At 41.0% G+C, this 24,183-nt stretch overlaps 1 protein-coding gene across 3 annotated transcripts in view; it reads left to right on the top strand.

Moving 5' to 3' along the window:
- Positions 1 to 1,969: 1,969 nt before the first annotated feature.
- Positions 1,970 to 24,183, top strand: part of COPS3 (COP9 signalosome subunit 3) — a 29,568-nt gene continuing 7,354 nt past the window's right edge. The window contains exons 1-9 of one of the 3 annotated variants that reach the window (XM_028534413.2): positions 1,970 to 2,124; positions 5,838 to 5,968; positions 8,628 to 8,739; positions 8,828 to 8,877; positions 10,735 to 10,827; positions 12,283 to 12,462; positions 17,391 to 17,531; positions 19,294 to 19,467; positions 21,990 to 22,076. In XM_028534413.2, coding sequence (XP_028390214.1) covers positions 2,070 to 2,124; positions 5,838 to 5,968; positions 8,628 to 8,739; positions 8,828 to 8,877; positions 10,735 to 10,827; positions 12,283 to 12,462; positions 17,391 to 17,531; positions 19,294 to 19,467; positions 21,990 to 22,076 — 1,023 coding nt within the window. In that variant the 5' untranslated portion in view covers positions 1,970 to 2,069. Of the gene's footprint in view, positions 2,125 to 5,837; positions 5,969 to 8,627; positions 8,740 to 8,827; positions 8,878 to 10,666; positions 10,828 to 12,282; positions 12,463 to 17,390; positions 17,532 to 19,293; positions 19,468 to 21,989; positions 22,077 to 24,183 lie in introns of those variants that run through there. The other 2 variants (XM_036032847.1, XM_036032848.1) reach the window with 2 other exon arrangements.

Raw genomic sequence — 24,183 nt, 5'->3', positions numbered from 1 at the left:
TCTTTCTTCAGAGCTCAGTTTGTGTCCTTTCCTCCAGAGTGCCTTCCCTCTTGCCCTGGCTGGTGTAGCTCAGTGGATTGAGCATGGGCTGCGAACCAAAGTGTCACAGGTTTGATTCCCAGTCAGGGTACATGCCTGGGTTGCAGGCCATGACCCCCAGCAACCACACATTGATGTTTCTCTCTCTCTCTCTCTCTCTTTCTCCCTCCCTTCCCTCTCTAAAAAATAAATAAAATCTTTTTTAAAATTTTTAAAAAGAATTCCTTCCCTCTTGTTTCTGGGCAAGGTCCAGTTCCTCTGCTGTGCTAGGTGCTGTGCAACAAGTGCAGATTTTATAAAACCTTGTTTCACTCCTTCAGAGCACTACTCCCTTTTGGGGGGGTCTTTATTTGTGTATTATTGGCAGGGAAAAAAGGCCATGACTACTTAGCACACACACACTGTAGATGCTCAATAAACATATGTTGGGTGAAATTTAAAATGTATATTTACTTATTTAGTCCTTTTTATGCACCAAATCCTGGGTGTGGACCCGAGAAAGATTACCTACTAAGAAGGGCTCCTGTGGATAAATGGGCGAAAATTTAAAATCAGATCCTAGCAGTCATTTCTACAGGGGCTTCTTTTGCAAACTGCACTTCACAGAGAAGCCTGCAGTAAGCCATTGGCCTGGCGCTAAACTGAACTGCCTGCCTACACTCTGTTTCCTGCTAGTTGAGCCAGCCCTTATAAAGGAGTTCCCAGAATCCTATTTCAACCAATAAGACTGAAGCTTTCCTCATCCAACTAGAGCTCCACAGCTATATCTGCCCCGCCCCCATCAGCTTCTTCACCAACCAATCAGAGCAACTCCATCCTGCCCATCAGGACAGTGACTTTTGGACCACACTGGGAGGATTGGAGTCCTGGTTTGCATGAGTATGACCAATCAGAAACCAGGAGCAGGAACTTCTGTTTATATAAGTCAGCTCCCAGAACAGTAGGTAGTTTCCCTTTCCCATGAAGAGTAAGGGCTTGAGGTCTTTTGGTTACACCTTTCTTTCCACTGAGGCTGAGGGCTAATTCTTTGGGTGGGAGCTGAAACACAGAAGATGAAACACTAAGATGTCTCACTAGAGCCAGAGTTATCTAGAAGGAGAGGACCTGGCCCCAGGCTGTTTTTCACAGCCATGCTGTATCACAATTGAGATATTTGCACTGATAAAATTTCCTTCTTCACTGAACCCCCCAAAGGGGGCTCCTTTGGTGCTGAATTGGTCCCACAGCCTTGGTTGATACCTGCTGGGTCCTTAGCATGGTGCAGAGGCGTGTAAGACAGAAGCTTGATGCCAGGGGAATTCCATGCCAATTAAGAGCAATGAATGTGGTATGCATTATGGAGACAAATGTCTGCAGCAGAGAAGTGGATATATGAGAACAACAAGTGCTTACGGTCAGGGTGAGAAAGACAGATCAAATCCACGCGGGGAAATCAATTCAGTCAACATACAACTTGAATGGAAACATAGTTCTAAAAGTGTTTTTGGTGATTGAGGTTATTGTAAGAATTTACAGGTGGGGAAAACCAGATAGAGGATTGCCAAATAACTTTTCCCCAGACGATTTCCCAGCACTCCTAAGTGATGTGAACACAGGTTGCCTGCCTGGCTCCAGTGTCTATGTTCTACTACCTCGCAGGATTCTTGCCAGTAGCCGTTAAGCGGACATGAATGATTTGGCCAGGTAAAAAATGGGCGTCCATTTCTAGCAAAATTCGGAAAATATGTGCCAGATCATGAGTTCACTTTCTCCCTTTGTCCACCGTCCCCATTAAATAGAGGGAAGGCTTTCCCAGGTGCACGAAATGAAAGAAGGAAGAGAAAGCTAACTTCCGGCTGTGGCGAGCGGCAGAACTGTTTCCAAGGGAACAGCAACTGGTTCCCAGGTGGGTGAAATCTCGCGGTGCTTGACAAGCGGAAGTGACGTTGGATGCTCGTGAGGCCTCTGTGGATCGCCGGCGCCCCACCTCCCAGAGCGGACACCTTTTCCCGCGCGAGCTGGCTCTGGTACTCGGGTCGCCCAGGGGAAACATGGCCTCTGCCCTGGAGCAATTCGTGAACAGTGTCCGGCAGCTCTCGGCTCAAGGTGAGGCCCTAGGCTGGCTCTCCGGGCCGCGGGGACGGGCCTGTCTCCCCAGCCGCCAGTGGGAGCGGCGGGACCGCGCTGGCAGTGCCAAGCCTGGTCTCCGGGGCCGGGCTCGCTGCGGCGCTTAGGCCGGGGCGGGATCGGGCGCGCCTGGTGTGGCGGAGTTGGAGCAGCCCCTTCGTGCTCTCTGGCTCTGTGACTCCTTCCCTCTAGGCCCTGCGTTCGGCGAAGCAGCCTCCTCCTCCCCTAGGGGCCTCCGGGCCCCTCTTACCCACCCTCCGGCTCCTCGCTTGACATTTGGGGGGGCGGTGACTTCCGTCGGACGCCTTCGCGAGCGCCCCCGGTCCCTTGGGCTCCCCTCACCCGTGGTGATTGGTGCCCTGGACGCCGGTCCCCGCGGCGCCTCCGTGCCAGGCCGAGGACAGCGGGCGTCAGGGTGAACCTTTTCTGGGCTCCTTGGCTCAGAGATTCTGCTTGGCGGCCTCTCGGCTGCCGCCTGCGCCTAGTTTAGTCCTGCAGGACGTTCAGGAGCCTTCGCTCGTTGGACGCCGGTTTCTAGGTGTACGGTTTTTGACCATTATTACTTTGCTCCTAATTTTCATGCAGTTTGGTTCATTCATCTCAGGACTCAATAGAGCTTTGGACTCAACAATTAAAGTCCATTAGCTGCTGGCTGTGAAGTTCCCTTTATCCATCCTTTTTCTTCGTCTGTAAAACAAAAATAAGTCCGTGCTTCGTGGAGCTGGCAGGATTGAATGAGAGAAACCATGTAAAAGCCCTGGAAAAGTGCTCATCATATGCAGTACATAAGTACAGTTAGCAATTGTCAACGGCCATTAATTATAATCCTAGGAGCTGCGTGACCTTGGACAGTCACCATCAGTCTCCATTTTTCCCCACCTCACTGCTATTGGTGAGACTTAAGGATCTAGTTAGGAAGACCTGCCTAATGAAATACTGCTGCCCCTCGTTTTCTTATTTTGATAGTAATTAGGTTCACGGGTAAGGTACAGAACTTTCACTCTGTATGAATGAGAACCTGTTCATTTATTCATTTGTGACACAAACAGTTATATTTTCTGGATATAGTATGCTTAAAAGATTGGGTTGGAATCCTGTCTCAGTACTTAATGGGCAAGCCACTAATTTCCTAGGACCAGTTTTCTCATTTACAAAATGGAACTAGGGCTGTTGAGCAACAGGAGGGATCACTTGGGGTAAAAGCTCTGTGTATATGCTCTGTGGCCAGATACCACTTTAGGAACAGTCTGCCAGGTGGAGATAAATATACTTTTACTGCCCTCGGTTTCTGCACCTCACCTTCACAGTATAGTACATGTTTGGTGAGTGTTTTCTCCATTCTTGTTCAGAATTTATAAACATGGACCTTCCGTGAAGGGAATATCATAATTTCCAGCCTTCACTGATCAGAGGAAATTTCACTGGCCATAGCCCTGGTGGGACTCATTGCAGGATATGCCCTGAGACACTTAAGTTTACTTTTGACTTCTCCCCTTGGCCCTGCAGTAGTTAATCTTAGGATTCATGGTACCCTGGCTTTTAAGTCTCAGCTCAGCATTGATTATTTAATTGGGGAGAAAAACTGGACTGAAATGCTTGTTTCTGGGTGCCTCAAATCATTGTAAACATATTTTAGAATAGGGGGTTTAAAGGGGGGGGGCATTTAGCTGGAAGATGCTGCGTATTCATACCTACCAGTGAGATCTTTAATAAAATGGATAGTGAGTTGCTCTTTCCTAGTTCAACTTGTATTATTATTGTCTTGAAAAATAATATTTAATATGATCACAGATTTTTTTCTTGTTTTGCAGTGCATGTGATAATGAAACATTTCCTTTATTTTTGGTAAAAGTTATCAAATTTATAGATATTATAGAAGTCTCAGAAATTAAATTATTAAAGTTCCTAGCCACAATCACTCGGATTTTAAGCTTTACCGTATATTTCGACTATAAGAAGCCACCCCCCATCTGGGAGGAAATGGGGTGCACCTTACAGTCCGAATGTAGTGTACCTAGCTCGTTGGGGGGGGGGGGGTGGAGCTGGGTCACAGGTTATTAAATATTTTTACCACATTTTTCACTAAATCAAAATTTTTTCCTGTTCTCTAAAACCAAAGTGCATCTTAGGATCCAGTGCATCTTATAGCTCTAAAAATAGTGGTATATTACTATAAATCACTTTGAAAAAGGAAAAAGTACCCAGCTGCCAAATAGAAATAGCTAGTATGAGTAGTTTGTGAAAGTTCAAAGTGTAAAAGAGACTACTGAAGGAGGAAGTTTGAGATTGATGCCCAAGGGCTTGTATATACTTTCCCACTCCCACCAGAAACACAGCTAGTGGCGATATGAGAGTAACAGAGTGTGGCCATAGTGTTTATTATTAGAATATTCTATAAAATTGGTAAGTCTATTTCAGAGAAACCAATTTAGGCCTAATTAGATTCTATGCTTTAGCTGTCATGGCATTGTGGTGTAAGGGAAAGAAGAGTGGATCCCAGGAAACTCTGCTGTGTTGATTGATGGGCGCTGAGGTAAGCCATGTATGTGAAGTTGGAGAAATGAGACACTCTGCACCAGAGTTTATGTGGACTTTCCTAATCACCGCATCCCAGGTGGTGGAAAGATGACACAGAAAGGACAGATAGCCAACCAAGTTAGCCATGAGAAGAGGGATAGGTGAAGGTCCAGGGAGACCCAGGCAGACTTCTGAGCAAATTATACGAGTCAGGTAGTGGAAGGATGTAGGGGGGGATCACAGGCATAGAAGCATAAAGGTGAGAGGGATATGGAATGCTGATTGGATTTTGAGCTGATGTGACCAAAGAGGAGGTGTGTGAAGGCAAGTAGCAGGATGAGGCTGGGGTGGCAAAGGCACAGGAACCAGTTACTGGGCTGAAGACATTTAGACTTCTTTTTATTTCTTCTTCTTCCTCCTCCTTCTCATCCTGGTTCTCCACCTCCCCTTCCTCCTCCCTCCTTCTCCTTTCTTCAGTTCCCTCCTCCTTCTTCATTTGAAAGAGAGAAACATTGATTTGTTGTTCCACTTATTCATGCATTCATTGGTTGCCTTCTTATATGTGCCTTGACCAGAGATTGGGACCCACAACTTTGGTGTATTGGGACGATGCCCCTAACCACTGAAGCTACCCGCCAGGGCGCATTTGGACTTCTAAAGCCATTGGAGTAATTTTGATTGAATTTTGCATTTTAGAAGAATCACACAGGTACTGATGTAGATTATGGCTGGAGGAAAAGAATGGACATTGAGGAGATTTGTGATGTAGTTAGATAAGAAATGATAAGGATATGAACTAAGGCAGGGGAGAGAGAAAGGAATGGAGCTGAGAGACTTAGAAAGTAAAATGAAATCATCTTTGGTGGACATTCTGGATACAGAGAGGGAAGCTGAGTAGTAGTGATAGCGTGTGCATAGTCTCTGGCGTGGGGGGCCAGAAAAGGGAATGTAGGAAAAGGAGAAACTTTCAGAGGCCAGAGGGATATGGGAGATTGAGTTTTGAGACTGGGTGGGGTCATTTCACTTCTGGCCCTTCCTAGTCCTCATCTCAAATGAAGGAGATAGAAGAAATCATATTTAGGCATTTCTTGTTCTGAGGTATGAAATCTGGTTATACTTCCTTTAGCTTGGTTAGTGCTATAACTGAATGACATAGTGTTATTCCTGTTTTCCAGGGCAAATGACTCAGCTTTGTGAACTGATCAACAAGAGTGGGGAACTCCTTGCAAAGAACTTATCCCATCTGGACACTGTGCTTGGGGCTCTGGATGTACAAGAGCACTCCTTGGGCCGTCCTTGCTGTTTTGTAAGGGGCATCTTCTTTTATAGTTTTGTTCTGTCTGAAACAACACTTTCTGATTTTTTTTTTTTTTTTTGGTGTAGGAAGTAAACCATGTAAACAACATTGAACTCTTGCACAACTAAAGTCATCTCGTAGTATTATGTTTTAGTCATTCCAAGCTAATCATTGTTTTATTAGGTTTTCTTGGTTTATCATTTTAAACTGTGTATATTTATACAAAATTTGAAATTTATTTTAAAAACAAGTGACCATCTCAATTGTGGGCACTGTAGTTTGTATTTTTGTGAATACTTTTATTTGTATAGTCCATCAGATTGTCCACATTTTCTGACTTGAATATAAAATAGGGAAGCCCTGACTAGTGTGGCTTAGTTGGTTGCATATTATCCCACAAAACGAAGGTTCACTGGTTTGATTCCTGGTCAGGGGACATGCCTCGGTTGCAGGTTCAATCCCTGGTTGCGGCGCATATGAGCTTCTTCCCTTCCCTCTCTCTAAAAATAAATAAGGAAATAGGGAAGAGTGACAAAACAGGCCATGGTGGAATACATTGAGTGAGATTACCGGTAATCAATAGCAGCATTGCTTTGAATTCTCTTCTCTTCTAACAAGTTTACACTGTTTGAGACCAAATTAAATAGACCTTATTTCAGTAGGGTTCCTTGTAACTCCTGTGTACCTGACAGTAGAATTATATTTCTCTTGATATTTTAGTATTAAAATTGGGATGTTATGATTTCATGAGAGTTTCAATAATATAAAAAAACCTGAGAATTTGTAGAGCAAGGGTCAGACTTGACTTGCACTGGGACTCCAGAGACAAAGGTAAAGAGCAAGAATACAGTTTTAGACAAGGAACTTTGTCAAAATGAAAGGGTGGCAGGGGTGTCCAAACCTGCAGCCCATGGGCCACCTGCAGCCCAGCTATGAATGCAGCCCAGCACGTAAATTTACTTAAAACATTATGAGATGTTTTGTGATTACCCATCACAATGTATTTAAAGTGTGGCCCAAGACAACTCTTCTTTACCCAGTGAGGTGCAAAGATGCCAAAATGTTGGACACCCCTGGAGCTTTGCTCTGCAGTACTGTAGCCACTAGCTATATAAGGCTATTTAAATGTAAATTAGTTTTAAAGAGTTAAAGATTCATTTCCTCAGTTGTACTAGCTACATTTCAAATACTCAGGAACTACTGTGTTAGGGCAGATGTAGAACATTCTGTCTTTGCAGAAAGTTCTGTTGGAGGGTTGCAAGGCTGGTAACAATTTCTACTGCCTGTGTTTGCTGATTAAAAGAACAGATAGCATGTATATTTTCTACACATAATTCGCATGTACAAATGGGTGGGCAGAAGCAGTTTTGCAGTTGTGAGTACATGAAAACACAAAGTTTATCCTGTATTATTTTTTATTTATTTATTTATTGTATTATTACTAACCTACTTTTTGTCCGCTCATATATGTATTTCAAGTGAGATATATAGTAACATTCATGAAAGCATTTTTTGAATCTATAAGGTTTTACTATTGTATATCAGTAAAAGGAAACCTAGAAAGAACCCTGAACTTATTTCAGAGTACCTGATTTTAATTATGTTCTTCCTATTGAGGCATGTGGCCCTTTGCTTCATATTTTTATTTATAAAATGGAAATCACAATGCCTTATGCGCTTATTGTTGAAGCCCAAATGAGATTGTTCAGACACATTGACAACTGGAAAGTGCAGTGATAGGTATATGGTGACACTAGTTGAATATTACTATATAGCTCGAAGTACACATTGAAAGATTGTAGGAGAAATTGTGATTAGGCAGAATACCCCTTTCATTAATTTTTTTGAAATTAGTTTCAGTGTTTGTTGTTGTTGTTTTTTAAGAAAAGAGCTTTTAAATTTACTTGTAAGTAATGCCTGAGTGGTGGTAGCTTGGTGTGGTTTCTCCCCAAAACCTGTCTTTATCCCCCTCTCAGCATTCACTGTGGATAGTTGAAAGGCACCATCTGCCAAGGACTCAGGATGAGGCTCTTTTTTCTCAGCACCTCTAATTTTCCCGTCCGTTCATCAGATCATTTTTTCTCCCGGCTGGACCACAGCATCGCTGGAGTCCTGGCAGCAGCATTTTTAACGTGAATAATGGCCACAGTATCCTGCTATGTGGTTTGGAGCTCTTGTGCCATGTCCCAGTCAGCCTATTATCTTAAGCGCCGGAAAAGCAACAACTAGCTTTTTAACTGAGTTACATAGTCCTGACCACATGGAGCTCAAACTAAAATATTTTTAAAATTTTTTGCTTAAAAGTTTATATTCAGTTCCTTTACAATATTAGGATGACATGATACTTGGCCTATTTAAGGGAATTTTCTTTTTGAAAGCTGTTTCTTTTTAAGCATATTTTCTTAACTTTTTTTTTTGTGTTTGTGTTGTGATCAGAAAACCGGTCAGGAGAATCTCAGAGAGTCTGTTTCTTAATTTTATATTTTAAAATACTGGGACTCATGACTGGGATGGGAGTAAAGGACAGAAAACTGTACTTGAACAATGATTAAAATAAAAATTAAAAAAATACTGGGACTCATTGTTGGATGGACTCCTGGCTTTGGTTGCTTCTGTGTTTTCACCCCATGAAATATCAAGATAAATTGATTCTTTCTCTTTATTCTCGATTTGTGAAGTTTTCTATGCCCAGTGTCCTGACTTCGAAACATTATTCTCACAGGTTCAGCTTTTTATCAGTACTTGTAATGGGGAGCACATTCGATATGCAACAGACACTTGTAAGCTAAATCACATTTCATTATTTCCATTAAATGTATTTTGTCTGTCTTGTCATTTATATTTTTAATATTTTGTTATTGTATCTAGTTGCTGGGCTTTGCCATCAGCTAACGAATGCCCTTATGGAAAGAAAACAGGTAAGTGATGTCATTCAAGTATTTATAGTTCTATTGTAATATCTACCAAATACAATGAACTAATTGGTTAAGGTTTCAGATTAGTACCAAACATTCTAACACTTAGGTATATATGGTCCTTTCAGAGTACTCACCCCCTTCGCTATAAGGGCAGCTAGTCCCTGCTGCAGGTGAGGACTGGGGACAGGGAAGAGGAGTGCCTCAGGGAGGCTGCTAGTGCTGTGACTGTTCTTGGAACTACCATTCTGGTGTCCTTCACATTGTAATATGCTAGGGTTTGTTTTAAAACTTTTCAAACTTTTAATTATGACATAAATTTAGGTTTACAAAGAGTTGTAAGAATAATATAAACAATTCCCATATATCCTTCACCTAGATTCTCCAGATAATTAACATTTTACCACACTTGCTTATCCTTTTCTCTCTTTTTGTTCCTGAGCTATGGAAAGTAAATTGCAGATATGGTGCCCCCTTATTCTAAATACTTCAGTGAGTATTTCCTAAAAAATAGGACATTCTTTTACATATACAAAGTTCAACATCAGGAGATGAATGTTGATATGATCCTTTAACAATTTACTGGTCTTATTCAGATTTTGCCAGTTGTTTTGCTAATTTTTTTGTAATAAAAATCTCAGTTCATGGGTCACACAACTTTTTCCTTCAATCTGGAGCAGTTTTTTTGTCTTTAATTTTTATGATACTAACATGTTATAATTTGGGTGTTTCTTTTTGATTTGAAATTGAACTTTAAAACTAGTTGTTCTAAGGAGACTGAAAACCAAAAGAATGAGTTGGTATTTTGTAGAATACTGAATAATTGTGGTTTGAAAGAGATGGTGAAAAAAAAAAGTAAAAAAATCTTTACTGAAAAAAAAAACAGTTATTCAGCTATTTATTTGTTTACTTTTTGAATTACATTTTATTGATTATGCTGTTACAGTTGTCCCCGTTTTTCTCCATTTGCCCTCTCCACCCAGCGCCCCCAATCCCTCAGGTATCACCACACCTTTGTTTGAGTCCACGGGTCATTCATATAAGTTCTTTGGCTACTCCATTTTCTGTGCTATACTTTACATCCAGGTTATTCAGCTGTTTTATAGTCACATCTCCTGTCTAGAAACTGACTGTATGTCACTTGACATTTGGTCCTTGTTATTAATAATCAGGGCAGGAAATGGTCCATTTATAACTTGTGGTATCTGTTTCAATAGTAATGTATTGTCAGGGAAGAGACGATGTTGTTGGAGAGCATTTACAGATGATACCTAGACTACCCTAAGAGAAAATGCCAGCCCCCTTAAACACAGTTAAGATTATTGAGCATCGGATCAGGTCACATCTGTTGTAAATAATTTGGATTTTTTTTTGTATATTTAGATGTAAATATAATAAACTGTTGGGAAAGTAATACTGCTTTTGATTATTTATCTTCACTTAAGAAAACATTTTTTAATTGAGAATTTTTTTTTAATTGATTTGAGAGAGACATTGATTTGTTGTTCCACTTATCGGTGCATTCATTGGTTGATTTTTGTATGTGTCCTGACTGACCGGGGATCGAACCCACAACCTTGGCATATCGGGATGCTTCTCTAACAGACTGAGCTACCTGGCCCAGGGCAAAAAGCTTATGATTTAGACGGTGGTGCTGAATTACTCTAAATGTCATAAGAAATGGCTTAAGAAAACATTTTTCTGACTGAATAGGGACAGTCCTGAAAGAGTATGGAAACCTCATGTTGTTATTTAAAGGAACCTATCAATTAGTGTTATTTTTATTTGTAAGTGACAACATAAGATCCAATGTGCTGCCATCTTTGAGAACTTATCTGAAAGAGATGTCATTTCTGACAGCCCCTGCGAGGCATTGGCATCCTTAAGCAAGCCATAGACAAGATGCAGATGAATACAAACCAGCTGACCTCAATACACGCCGACCTCTGCCAGGTGAGCAGCCAGTGAGTGGGAGATTGAATGTGGGTTTGCTTGACATCATATTAGATAAATGAAGACAATTTAGTGGAGATTGATAGGTCCTAGTAGTTGGAATTATTAAAGTACATCTGTTGTATAATAAGGAAATTTTCAGCAGCTCCTGGATACCAACTGTGCTCTCCCAGTAAGCTTGTGATGTGAGTAGAACAGAGTTATTGATGGTTGTGACATTAAAAAAATCTCAGGTTACTTTCTTTTTTAGGAATCTTGGAATCTGAGAATAGACACATGTAACTTTTTACATCTTAAAATGTTATTAATTTATTTTATTGTACATGATTCAAAATCAGGCAAAAGGTGGATATCTAACGAAGGCATCCCTGCTGCCCTGCCTCACTCGCCACTTCTCAAAGGAAATCTGTGTCAGCAGCTTCTCGTTTTGCCTTCCAAAGATAGTTTGTGGATGTATAAGCAAATATGTCTATATTTTCTCTCTCTTTATACAAATAGTAATAATCTATATGAACCCTTATATATCTTGTTTTTTTTCTAATTAATGTATCTTGAAGATGATTCCATATCAGTGCTTTACAGCTACTGAGTATTCCATAATATGGGTTTGACTAGTTCCTATAGGGCATTTGGGTTGTATCCTTAAAGAATAACAAGATATGTGAATGATTTCAAACACATATTCTAGTTTCAATGAAGATATGCCTTTTTCCTTTTTTCTTTATTTTTCATCCTTTTAAAAACTTTTGTGATTGAAGTATAAAATATATAAGTGCTCTAATAGTAAATGTACAGTTTAGAGAGTTTGTAGCTATGTTATCATCATCCATATACCAAATGTTGCCATGTGCTTGCTTTTTTTTTTTAAGAGAAAAACATCAATTTGTCATTTCACTTATCTATGTATTAATTGGTTGATTCTTATACATGCCTTGACTGAGGATTGAACCTGCAACCTTGATGTTATCAGGACAACACTCCAACCAGCTGAGCTACCCAGCCAGGGCTATGCTTGCTTTTTTGTTATACTGTTCCCTACACTTACCTAAAGGATTTAAAAATTGAAAAAGTATAATCAAAGAAAAAACTTCCATTTTTAATCACATCATGTTGATCTGTTTCTAGTCCACTAGTTCAGCAAAGAGAAAAAGGACTCACATGTTTGTGCATCTGTAAACAGAATGGGTGGTAGGTAAATTGTTAGCTGAACTTGAGTTCATCTGTGGAGCACTTGCTCTCATGGTTAGTCAGTCTTTTACAAAGAAATGCTAATTTATTTTGAATGCTTAAGAGAATGGAATAGTTATGTTGACATGTAGGCCATTTTAATCAATAAATTAAATGTAAAAATGTGAAACAAAATATTTTCTGGAACTTTTTGGAATCTACGAATTTGCTCCTGCCAAAGCTTGCCAGAGCACAACTAAAATGACAATTTAATGCATTTTTTTATAGCTTTGTTTGCTGGCAAAATGCTTTAAGCCTGCCCTTCCATATCTTGATGTGGACATGATGGATATTTGTAAAGAGAATGGCGCCTACGATGCAAAGCACTTCTTATGTTACTATTATTATGGAGGGATGATCTATACTGGGCTGAAGAACTTTGAAAGAGCACTCTACTTTTATGAACAGGTAATCTTACCTCTCTAAATGCCCCTAAGATTGCTTTGAACTTTTGTGATCAAAGTCATGTACAACTGGAGCTGATGGAGTCTAGGCCTCTGAGTTTCAGGTGCAGGTCCTTTCAAAGACTATTTCTCTGTGGCCATGCGAATGGTGGTAGTCTGTTCCTGAAGTTGAAGGGCAGGAGCAGTGGAGGGAAGAGCACTATGACTGGGGTCTAACCTGGGCTCTGCCACTTGTACCCTCTCTGATTTGGGTTATGTTCTGTACATCTCTTGACCTTTATAGCTTTCTTTGCATTTAGGGAGGAGATTCAACTGTTACACATTTTATTTTAGTAAGTAAAACACTCTTATGGTTCAATCAAATTCAAAGGATATCAAGTAGTACACAGTGAAAAGTCCCTCCCATCATTGTCTGTGTCTGTGTAATGGCCTCTGGTATGTAATAGGACATATTACATAATTTGATACAACATTCTGAGTTACTTAGAGTTTGAAAATGAGATCTACAACATGGGTGGGGCAAAAGTAGGTTTGCTGTTGTGAGTACATAAAACATCATTGATCATCTATTTATTACTATATTTTCTTTTTTAAAAGTTTTTAAGTATATTTTATTGATTATGCTATTACAGTTGTCCCATTCTTTTTTCTCTCCTTTTGCCCCTCCTCCTGGTACCTCCCCTCTCTCCAGCATTCTCCTCTTAGTTCATGTCCATGGGTCTTACGTTGTAAGTTCTTTGGCTTGTCCATTTCCCATACTTTCTTAACCTCCCCCTGTCTATTTTGTACCTACTATTTATGCTTCTTATTCCCTGTACCTCTTCCTCTATTCTCACCCTACCCCCTCCCTATTGATAATTCTCCTTGTGATCTCCATTTCTGTGATTCTGTTCCTGTTTTAGTTGTTTTTAGGTTTAGTTGTTGATAGTTGTAAGTTCGTTGTCATTTCACTGTTCATAGTTTTGATCTTTTTCTTTTTCTTAGATAAATCCCTTGAACATTTCATAAAATAAGGGCTTGGTGATAATGAACTCCTTTTATTTTACCTTATCTGGGAAGCACTTTATCTACCTTTCCATTCTAAATGATAACTTTGCTGGATAGAATAATCTTGGATGTAGGTCCTTGCCTTTCATGACTTTGAATACTTCTTTCCAGGCCCTTCTTGCCTGCAAGGTTTCTTTTAAGAAATCAGATGATAGTCTTACGAGAACTTCTTTGTAGGTAACTGCCCCCTTTTCTCTTACTGCTTTTAAGATTCTCTTCTTTTTAATCTTGGATGATGTAATTATGATGTGTCTTAGCACGTTCCTCTTTGGGTCCAACTTCTTTGGGACTCCCTGAGCTTCCTCAAATTGTATGCCTATTTCCTTCACCAGATCAGGGAAGTTTCTTTCATTATTTGTTCAAGTAAGTTTTCAGTTTCTTGCTCTTCCTGTTCTTCTGGCACCCCTATGATTCAGATGTTGGAGTGTTTGAAGTTGTCCCAGAAGTTCCTGAGCCTCTCCTCATTTTTTTTTTTTTATGTCTTGTTTCTTCATTCTGTTCCAGTGGGTGTTTATTTCTTCCTTTTGTTCTAAATCATTGATTTGAGACCTGCTTTCCTTCCCTTCACTGTTGGTTCCCTGTATATTTTTCTTTATTTTACTTTGTGTATGTAGCCTTCATTTCTTCCTTCATTTTGCAGCCATACTTAATCATTTCTGTGGCCATCCTGATTACCAGTGTTTAGAACTCTGCATCTGATAGGTTGGCTATCTCCTTGTCGCTTACTTCTTTTTGTGGAGATTCCCTCCCCCCCCAAAATTTTATTTACTTACTTTTAGAGAGAGGGGGAGAAACATCTATGTGTGAGAGATACATCAGTTGGCTGCCTCTCTCACACCCTCAACTGGGGACCTGGCCACAACCCAGGCATGTGCACTGACTGGGAATCGAACCTGCAACCTTTTGCTTTGCAGGCCAGCTCTCGATTCACTGAGCCACACCAGCCAGGGCTTTTTGTGGAGTGTTGATGTGTTCTTTCATTTGAGCCATATTTCTTTGTCTCGGCACACCTGTTTTGTTATAAGGGGTTGAGCCCTAGCTGTTTGCCAGGGTGAGGCAACCCACTGTGCTACGTTGTGGCACTGTATGTTGGGGAGGGGTCCGAGAGGGAACAGTGCTGCTTGATCGACTCTCCCCGGCTTTGAAGAGACTGGGAATTTCCCCTGCCACCACAACCCCCACAAGTTTTACAGCCAGTGGTTCTGAGACTTTATTTCCCTGCCCTGGAACCCTGGTTTGCAGGGCCTGTCTCCCTCCACAGTTGTTCCTCCCAGTTTATCTACATGCAAATGGGGGATCGAGTGCTCCACCAGCTGCCCTGGTGCCGTGTCCTATCCACCCTGGCTTCCTGTCTTCACCCTTTGTACTGGTCTGGATGAATATTTCTGTAACTCCTTGGTTGTCCGACTTTCTTACTGTTTGATTTTCTGGCAGTTCTGGTCGTTTTTTGTTTTTAAATTAGTTGTTTCTTTCTTTTGTTTGTGCAGGGAAGCAAAGCATATCTTACCTATGCCTCCATGTTGGCTGGACTTTATTGTATTAATTTTCACATGAGCAGCTATAAACCTACTTTTACACTACCTGTACTGGCTAATACTAGGGTTTTAAGATAAATTTGTCAGAAGTTAATTAGTTCTTATTTTAGTTGTAGCTTATGTTAAAGTAATAAAGGATATTTCAGGCCTTCAAGGAGCTTACAGTTTAGTTGAAATGCTAACACATAAATACACAGGCATACATCTGTGACTGAGTGTTGCGTCAGTGAGTGGAGGTTGACAAATACTACCAAGAGAACCTCAAGAAAGGTCACCAGAAGGTGAGAAGGTGCTGGTGTCATTAAAGGATGGGTGTAGTCAGGTAAAATCTTCAAGAGTACACAGTCAGGAATTTCAGTTCTTTAGGAAGTGATAAGCACATGCTTCATGACCACTGAATGCATTATCATTGTGCAGTCCACTGTAATAACTGATCAGCACACTGAAGCAGGAAAATGTGCAATGTACTTAGGAAAATATTTCTATCACACATAATTGAACTATTAAAAACATTTTTATATTTATAGATGGAAGCCTTTTACCTGAAAATATACGTAGTCACTGACTTTCCCCTAATGACAATCATTGTCTAGTGTTAGTCTCCTTCCTGCCACTGTCTTTTAATGATATGCATGTAGTTGTAGATGGTATATTGATGTTTCACCCTAATTTCAGAAGGTGAAACATTTTTTACAAAGTTTTTTTTGTTGTTGTTGCTTTTATTTATTTATTTTTTATATTTTTTATTAAATATTTTATTTATTTATTTTTAGGGAAGGGAGGGAGGGAGAGAGAGACAGAGAGACCGAGACATTAATGTGCGGTTGCTGGGGGTTATGGCCTGCAACCCAGGAATGTACCCTGGCTGGGAATTGAACCTGGGACACTTTGGTTCCCAGCCCGCACTCAATCCACTGAGCTACGCCAGCCAGGGCAGGTGAAACATTTTTTTACTGCTTCAAAAAAATTCCAAAAGAAGGGCATACTCAGTGAAAAAAATTCAGTACAGCATTGTATAAAGCCAAAGGTGAAAGCATCTTAATTTTCTCATATTACACAACCTAGTTAGTTTACTAGTTCTTGATTGGTGGAACTGTCAGTTGACTTTGTTATGTCACTGTGAAAACAGTGCTACAGTGGGGACCCTTCTGTGTTGATGGGACTGGGTCTGTAGAGTCATCTCAAAGAGGTGCCATAGATACTTGGTAGTTTTGGTTTTGATATGAAATATTGGGCTGATTGGGTATGATAGTTTTCAGTTCTTCTTAACCTTCATAATCCAAGTGAAGGAAAGTGAAAAGGCAGCCACAGAACGGGGAAAAAAAACATCTGCAGATTATATTTTTGATAAGAGACTTATATCCAGGGTATACACAGACCTCTTACAACTCAACAATAAAAAACCCTAAAATTTAAAAATGAGCAATGGATTTGAATAGATATGTCTCCAGAAAAAAATACACAAATGGCCAATAAGCACATGAAAAGATACTCATCATCATTAGTCATCAAGGAAATGCAAATCAAAACCACTATGAGATACCAGTCCACACTCTCTAGGAGGGCTAAGATTAAAAAGAGATCGCTGATACTAATAGGTGTTAGTGAGGATGTAGAGAATTTGGAACCCTCATAATTGCCAGTGGGATTATAAAATGGTGTGGTCACATTGCAAAAGAGTTGGGAGTTCCTCAAACCGTTAAACATAGAGCTTCCATGTAACCCAGCAGTTCCACTCCTAGGAATATATACCCAAGAGAAATAAAGATAAATGTCCACACATAGTGGCCAAAGACTGAGATAACCCAAATGCCTATCAACTGAGGAATGAGTAAAATACAATACATCCATACAATGAAATATTATCCAACCATGAGATGGAATAAGGCACCGATGCTACAACACAGATGAACCTACAAAACTTGTTAAGTGAAAGAAGTCAGCCACAAATGGCCATGTACTTATGATGACATTTACATGAAATGTCCACAATAGGCAAATCCATGGAGACATAAAGTATACAGTAACAGTTGCCTGGGGCTGAAGGGAGGAGGGAATGGGGAGTGATGCTGATGGGTGTGCGTTTCTTTTGTCAGGGGGATGGAAAGGTTCTGAAATTAGATAGTGGTGATAGTTACACAGCTCCGAACATACCAACACCACTGAATTGTATACTTTAAAAGGGAGAATTTTATGGTATGTGAATTGTATCTCAGTAAAGATATTATTAAAAAAAAAACAGGACACTTAACATAAGTACTGTTTTTTAATTAAAAACAGTACATGCAGTTGATAGTTGCTTCCTGCTATGGTGTACTAACTTCACATGAAACCTTCTTCTCTTGTTCAGGCTATAACTACCCCTGCCATGGCGGTCAGTCATATCATGTTGGAATCATATAAAAAGTATATACTAGTTTCTTTGATATTGCTTGGAAAAGTACAGCAGCTACCAAAATATACATCTCAAATTGTGGGTAGATTCATTAAGGTGAGTTTGTAAAATAAAACTGATTTCTTAAGTCCACAAGGAAAATGTAATGGACATGGGTCTATAAATTTACATCGTCTTGTTGTCAGCTCTCCCAACAGCTTCAGGTTACCTGGCATTTATTAGCTGTCTGCTGGGAGCAGCAGTTCTGGCAGAATCTCTGCTTCACTCCAGTTCATGCACCTTCTGATCACCTAATAGGGACAAACTGTTTCTCAGAAATGTTTTCAGAGTTGTTCTCTGGGTAATGATAGCTTAGGTATTTAATCTCCAATAAGGCTTGATTTTTTTAAAACTTACTATAATTTAGTAAAAATACTGAAAAAGCATTGCTCCTGTTGTTGAACTCTCCCTTTCCCAAATGTTGGAAAATCTTACAAGAGCTCCCATTTGAACTTACAGGTTCTGCTCACTGGACTTAGGTTTTTACCGGCTAGGCTTGATGAGATTTTTATGTTGTCTTGTTGAAGAAACCCAAATGTCCCTCACCTAAGAGCCCTGTTGTGGTTCTCAGGTCTCTAGGCTGCCTGGTCACAAACCAGGGGCTGGGCAGAAGGCCGTTAACAGAGATCCCATGGAGGACTGAGAGGCAGGCCAGGTTCAGGGCAGCCATTCTCAGATCACTTGGGAGAACACCCATAGTTCCTTTAGGGTTCCCTGTTTTAGAAGAAATGCTTTTATAAAATGGTATAATTCATAAGTGTGAGAAGTTTATTTATGATGATATCATAAAGGGTGAAAAGAGCACAGACTTCAAGAATAGAAATATAGGTTTGAATCCAATTTATGCCTGTGCTCATGACCACTCCCCATTCTTTTGGACCACTGTCCTAATTTCTTAATGTTTTAAAAAATTTATTTATTTTTAGAGAGGAGAAAGGAAGGAGAAAGGAGTGAAAGAAACATCAATGTTTGGTTGTCTCAAGTGCTTCCAACTGGGGACCTGGCCCGCAACCCAGGCATGTGCCCTGACTGGAAATCAAATGAACCGGCAACCCTTTGGTTTGCAGGCCAGCATTCATTCCACTGAGCCACACCAGCCAGGTTAATATTTAAAATAAAGGATAATGTGTATAAAATGAAATGCCTAGAGCAGCTCAGGCTCTTATTAGGCCCGTAGCCACCATTAGTCCTCTTGTTCCTTCCTCAGCAAAAGGAGCAGGTTGACCCATTGCACTTGGGGAGGTGTGTGTGTGTGTGTGTGTGTGTAGGAGTGCAAGAGAGAGTTGAGAAGGGTAGAAATTCTGCCTTCTTTGCAACAGGGGAAAAAAACAAACCAAAACAAGCCCCTGATAGGAAAAAGAAAAGCTGTACATGCCTTTACCAAATGCAGTGCACTTTCACCTGCTGTTATTTGTTCTGTACCACAAAGTTTTTTTCAACAGTAAATTACACTCTAGTGAATTTCTGACTTTGGTCTTAAAAAGTAGGCATTTGGAGCCCTGGCTAGGTGGCTCAGTTGGTTGAAGTATTGTCCCAATAAGCCAAGGTTGTGAGCTCAATCCCTGGTCAGGGCACATACAAGAATAAACAAATGAATACATAAATAAATGGAACAACAGATGGATGTTTTTCTTCTCTAAAAAAATCATTAAAAAAAAACATTTGGCATTCATTGGGTAAGTTATAATTTGTTTGGTGACAAGATACTGAGTGTACTTGCTCAAAATACAGTACTATGTTTTCTTTTGCCTCCTATACAAATTTTACTCCTCTAACATTTTAATTTGATTTCTCCTCCCACCCCACTCCAAACTTTTAGCCACTTAGCAATGCCTACCATGAGTTAGCACAAGTTTATTCAACCAATAATCCCTCAGAACTCCGCAACCTGGTGAATAAGCACAGCGAAACTTTCACTCGTGATAACAACATGGGACTGGTGAAGCAGTGCCTGTCCTCTCTCTACAAGAAGAATATTCAAAGGCTAACCAAGGTGAGGACGTGCTGCCTGCCCTCAGGTGCCATCTCCTGGCTCCTGGGACTCCCCCCTTCTCTTTTCCTTCCCAGTGGTGAAGAAGCAGGCACAGTGATGAAGTGCAGCAGGGCTTCTGTGCCAGAGCTCTCGCAACCAGTGTCTTAAAGTTTGATTTATACCTTTTGGTCTTTTTAGGGCTAGAGCAGGGTTTTTGTGAAGAGCAACAGGTGAAGAGGAAGACAGGTAGGAGAAAGGTAGCCTGAGGGAGGCTAACAGTTCTGTGGGCAGGTGGGCAATGAACTTCACAGGGCAGGTGCGGTCCCTGTGGCCAGCCTGGGAGCCTCAGGCTGTGCTCACCTCTGTTTGCATACAGTGCTGCTCTGACATCCATGACTGTTGAAGCCAGAGGAGAATGAGCTAAGTACAGTTGAACTGTAGAAGATAAGTCAGTTCTAAAATAACCGGATGTTTTTTGGCTATAGAACAGTGTAAAGGAACTATGAAATCCCATGTGAGCTAGGAAGGCATATACTGCAAGGAATCGGAAATGGAGTGATAGCAGGGTAATCAAAGAGAGGTTTGGTTTTTCTCCTGAGAAGTCTGGCCAGGCAGCGGTTCGAAACTGGGGAGACCTTGGGGAAGCTATCTCCATGCATTCCTTCTGCCTGGTGGTGGTGGCAGGTTGAGGGGAAGCAGCAGAGAAGCAAGAGTAGCTGTGAGTGTTACTGGGAGGGACGCTGGGCTCTAGGTGCAGGGTGTGGGAGGGATGGTGGGTTTGACAGTCTGAGGGGCCAGAGAAAACAGTGGTGAGTGGGAACCTGTTGTTCAGGCTGGAAACCACGCAAGGGCGGAGGAAAGAAGGTGAGTTAAGTGGTCGCTGAACAAGGAAAGGAAACTCATGAAGACTCTAGAGAGAGTAACTACAGCTTCCTGGCTAACATAAGGAAGTTGGGGAATTTATAAAAAGTTAATTTGTAAGATGAAAATAGAGTGTGAAAGAGAAAGCAACTCAAGAAAGATTAAAAATGACTGTAACCTGTCAGAGAAAAACCAACTTGACCCATAGGCAAAAAAAGACTGGGGTCCAAGGGACTCAAGGTAATAAGCAGCCTAATTCTTCCCACAAAATTTTCTTTTTGGTCCCAGTGCCAGCATAACCACTCTAAGTTCACCATCAAGAGGTAGCCATTGAGAAAGAGCTGTACCCCATTTGGGTCTAGTACTTGAGGTACAAGTAAAAGAATCAAAATATTGCCAAGGTTAAAATATGGTATACCTCACAATGTTAAATTGCAAAAAAGCAAGTAAAAGTTAAAAAGAGTTAGACCTTAAGAAATATAATAAATAGGCATCACTGCCAAAAGCAACTGTCACCTATCTTGTGAAGCAGGCAACCACCAGTTCATCCCTTAGGAATATGTTTATACTTGGAGAAGTCTGTGTAGGAAAGTAGGGTTTTCTGGTCTGGATAAGTTTGACCAGACAGACAGGAAATGCCAGTCTCACGTGTTCTGACTCCTGGTGGATTGAGGTCCCCTGAGTGATGAGCACTGCCTAGGGACAGGGAGGAGGGCCTTTGTGGCTGCTGGCGGCAGGGACAGTGTCGTCAAAGGGCATGTCTGGGAACTTGCTGATGGTGGCCATTAGACTTTTGGTCTTTGTGTCCCTATTCAAGAAGAATAGAAGGGGGTGAGGGGGAGCAAAGGATTTTCTAGCCATGTATGTCTCTCTCTTATTCAACCTTGGAAAATAAAAGCTTTTTCAGAAGTCTCATCAGGTAGACTGTGTGTCCGTGCTGGTGACAAGAGCCTAATCCCATAGCGGATTCAAGTCTCCATTTGTTTATACATTTTAGCTTTGAATTTTGAAGAACTTACTATATTTTATTTCATTGGTAATAGGTTGACAATACAACATTAAAAAATACAAAATTCTTATCTAGTTCATGTATCCCAGCCACTGTTTTTCTTCACCCAGAGGCAACCCAGTGCTACAAGTGCCTTGTTCATGCTCCCAGAGTGACTGTGCTCATCTCAGTGCTCACTGTCTCTTGCCCTCATACGCAGTTGTCCCTTCCTTCTACTCTGATGTTAGCATGCACTTGTATATTTAATGATGTACATATCTTGGATTCTTTTTCAGTTCATAAATAGTTCTCACTTTTTAATTTTTTTGCAAGTCCATAGTAGTCGCTTAATGTAATGACGATGCGCTGTCCTGAATCAGTCCTCTGTTGGTGGGCATGCAGGTGGTTCCCCCCTTCTGCTCTCACAAACAGTGCCAAAGTGAGTAACCTGGCACACGTCATTTCAGGCAGGCCAGAGAGTGTAAGATACACATTTCTAGCAGTCATCATTCTAGAAAACTGATGACTAAAACCACTGGGTTCATCAATTTCAAGTCATCCTCACAACAAAAAATTATTTTGTACAGTAATGGAAAGCAAATTTTCGGTGATTTACTAGAATTCTGTACACATTTAATAAAATGTCTTTTGTCAGTTGTTTCTACCTGTGATGAATTCTACTCTGAAATTTCAGACCTTTTTAACACTATCGTTACAAGATATGGCAAGTCGGGTACAATTATCTGGACCACAGGAGGCAGAAAAATATGTCCTACATATGGTAAGTATGTTTTCATTTTTATAAACTTACGGGTGGATTTTTGTCTTTGTAAAAGTAACAGGTGTTCATTATGGAAAATATAAAAAAAGAAAAGGGGGTGGGGAACATCCAAAGTAAACTCCTGTGGATACTTTGGTTTTTTCCCTCGTGATCTATGGGTTCTCCAGTCATAGTGATCCTATCATTTACATGGTGTTTCCTCTTTGTGCTCATTGTCAGCTTCTGTAAACATCATTTAAAACCCTCATGAAACGTTTGATATACAGAGAGCCATAAAACAGTGCTACTCGCTGTGCTGGTCCATGAAAAGGTCCCAAGCTTGTGCTCATGTGCAGGTCAGGCACTGCTTCTGTCCCTGGCACAGGCCTGCTCAGCGAGGTGGCAGCCAGACCTGGGCCCTCCCACATGTCAAGCAGTGTTGGGGGAAGGTTGCCAGAGCAGGAGCCCAGATGCTCAGCACCCAGCCTCAGAAGTCAGATGTGACCAGTGTACCTGACACACCCATTTATCGCTTCTAGTCGTACCTCTCCACTCCCCAGATTCAGATAAGCATCCTTTGGCTGACTGCATGATAACCCACCAAGTTGGTATATTGTAATCTACCTACCTGTTCAGTACATACATGGCTCTGAGCGGATCCACCAAAACAAACCTATATCCTCAGCTTAGGGCAGGCAGATACCAAGTGTGGGAAGTCAGCATTCTACATTGTTCTGCTAGTGGTCTCCCCTGTGATTTCAGATGCCCTGCCACGTCAGGATTGGGAGTAACAAAACTGTTTTCCATTGTGATAGTGGAGTATTTTATTTCCATCATTCAGTTTACAAATGTTTTGAGGTTTCAAAACATTTAGCCTAGCCCTCAAATCACACATATATCCCAAACAAACACCTTGTCCTACTAAATCAACAACCTCAGAGCATCTGCTCAGGGCACCTTGCTAACCCTGCAGGGGTTGTAAGGCGTGAGTAAACCACAGGGTCTCCCTGGGATCCACTCCTCAGTGGTGAGTGAGAAGACACACACGAGTGGTTCTGACACCAGCCAGGGCACAGGAGTTTACAGGATGCTTTGAAGGGTCAAAGGGCAGGGGGATGGATTCTGAACACTGCATAGCCAACCTAGACAGAGCCTGCTAGATGTTTTGTCCGCCATGGAATGTTGGCCATGTCTGGAGACATTTTTGGTTGTCACAGCGGCAAGGAGGCCAGGGTGCTTCTAAACATCTTACTGTGTGTGGAACACCCACACAGCAAGGAAGCATCTGGCCCAAAATGTCAGTGCTGCCAAGCTTGAAAAATCTTGCCCTAGCATGTAAGATCCATGAGGGCAGGAAGTTTTTTTCACTAAGACTTTATTTTTTTAGAGCATTTTGAGGTCAAAAGCAAAATTGAGGGGAAGGTACAGAGATTTTCCATTTACCCCGTCCCCACATATACATAGCCTTCCCCATTATTGTCATCCTTCACTAAAGTGGTACGTACGTAAGTGACAGCTGATTAACCTACATCGACATATCGTCATCACTCAAAGTGCATAGTTTACATTAGGGTACACTCTTGTACATTCAGTGGGTTTGGACAAATGTGCAGGGGTGGGCAAAAGTAGGTAGGTTCACAGTTGTGAGCATGTGAAACACAGAGTTTATTTTTGTGTTGTTTATTTAGCCTGCATGTCTTTTCCATACAAATGACTGTAAACCTTTTGCCCACCTCGTGTAATGACATGTCTACATTGTTATGGTCTCATGCAGAATATTTTTACCACCCTAAAAAATTCTCTGTGCTCTGCCTGTTCATCCCAACCCGAGCAACCACTGATCTTTTCACTGTCTCCATAGTTTTGCTTTTTCCATAATGTCATATAGTTGGAATCATACAATATGTAGCCTTTTCACATTGACTATTTTTACTTCAGGTTATGCATTGACGTTTACTCAGTGTCTTTTTATGGCTTGATAGCTCATTTCTTTTTATATCCATTGCCTAAATATATCACAGTTTATGCACTCATCTGTTGAAGGACATCTTGGTTGCTTTCAAAATTTGGCAGTTGTGAATAAAGCTGCTATAAATATCCAAGTGCAGGTTGTTGTGTGGACATAAGT

The sequence above is a fragment of the Phyllostomus discolor genome, chromosome 8 (genome assembly GCF_004126475.2).
Source record: "Phyllostomus discolor isolate MPI-MPIP mPhyDis1 chromosome 8, mPhyDis1.pri.v3, whole genome shotgun sequence".
NCBI classification, from domain to species: Eukaryota; Metazoa; Chordata; class Mammalia; order Chiroptera; family Phyllostomidae; genus Phyllostomus; species Phyllostomus discolor.
This window is presented reverse-complemented; position numbering and strand designations above follow the sequence as displayed.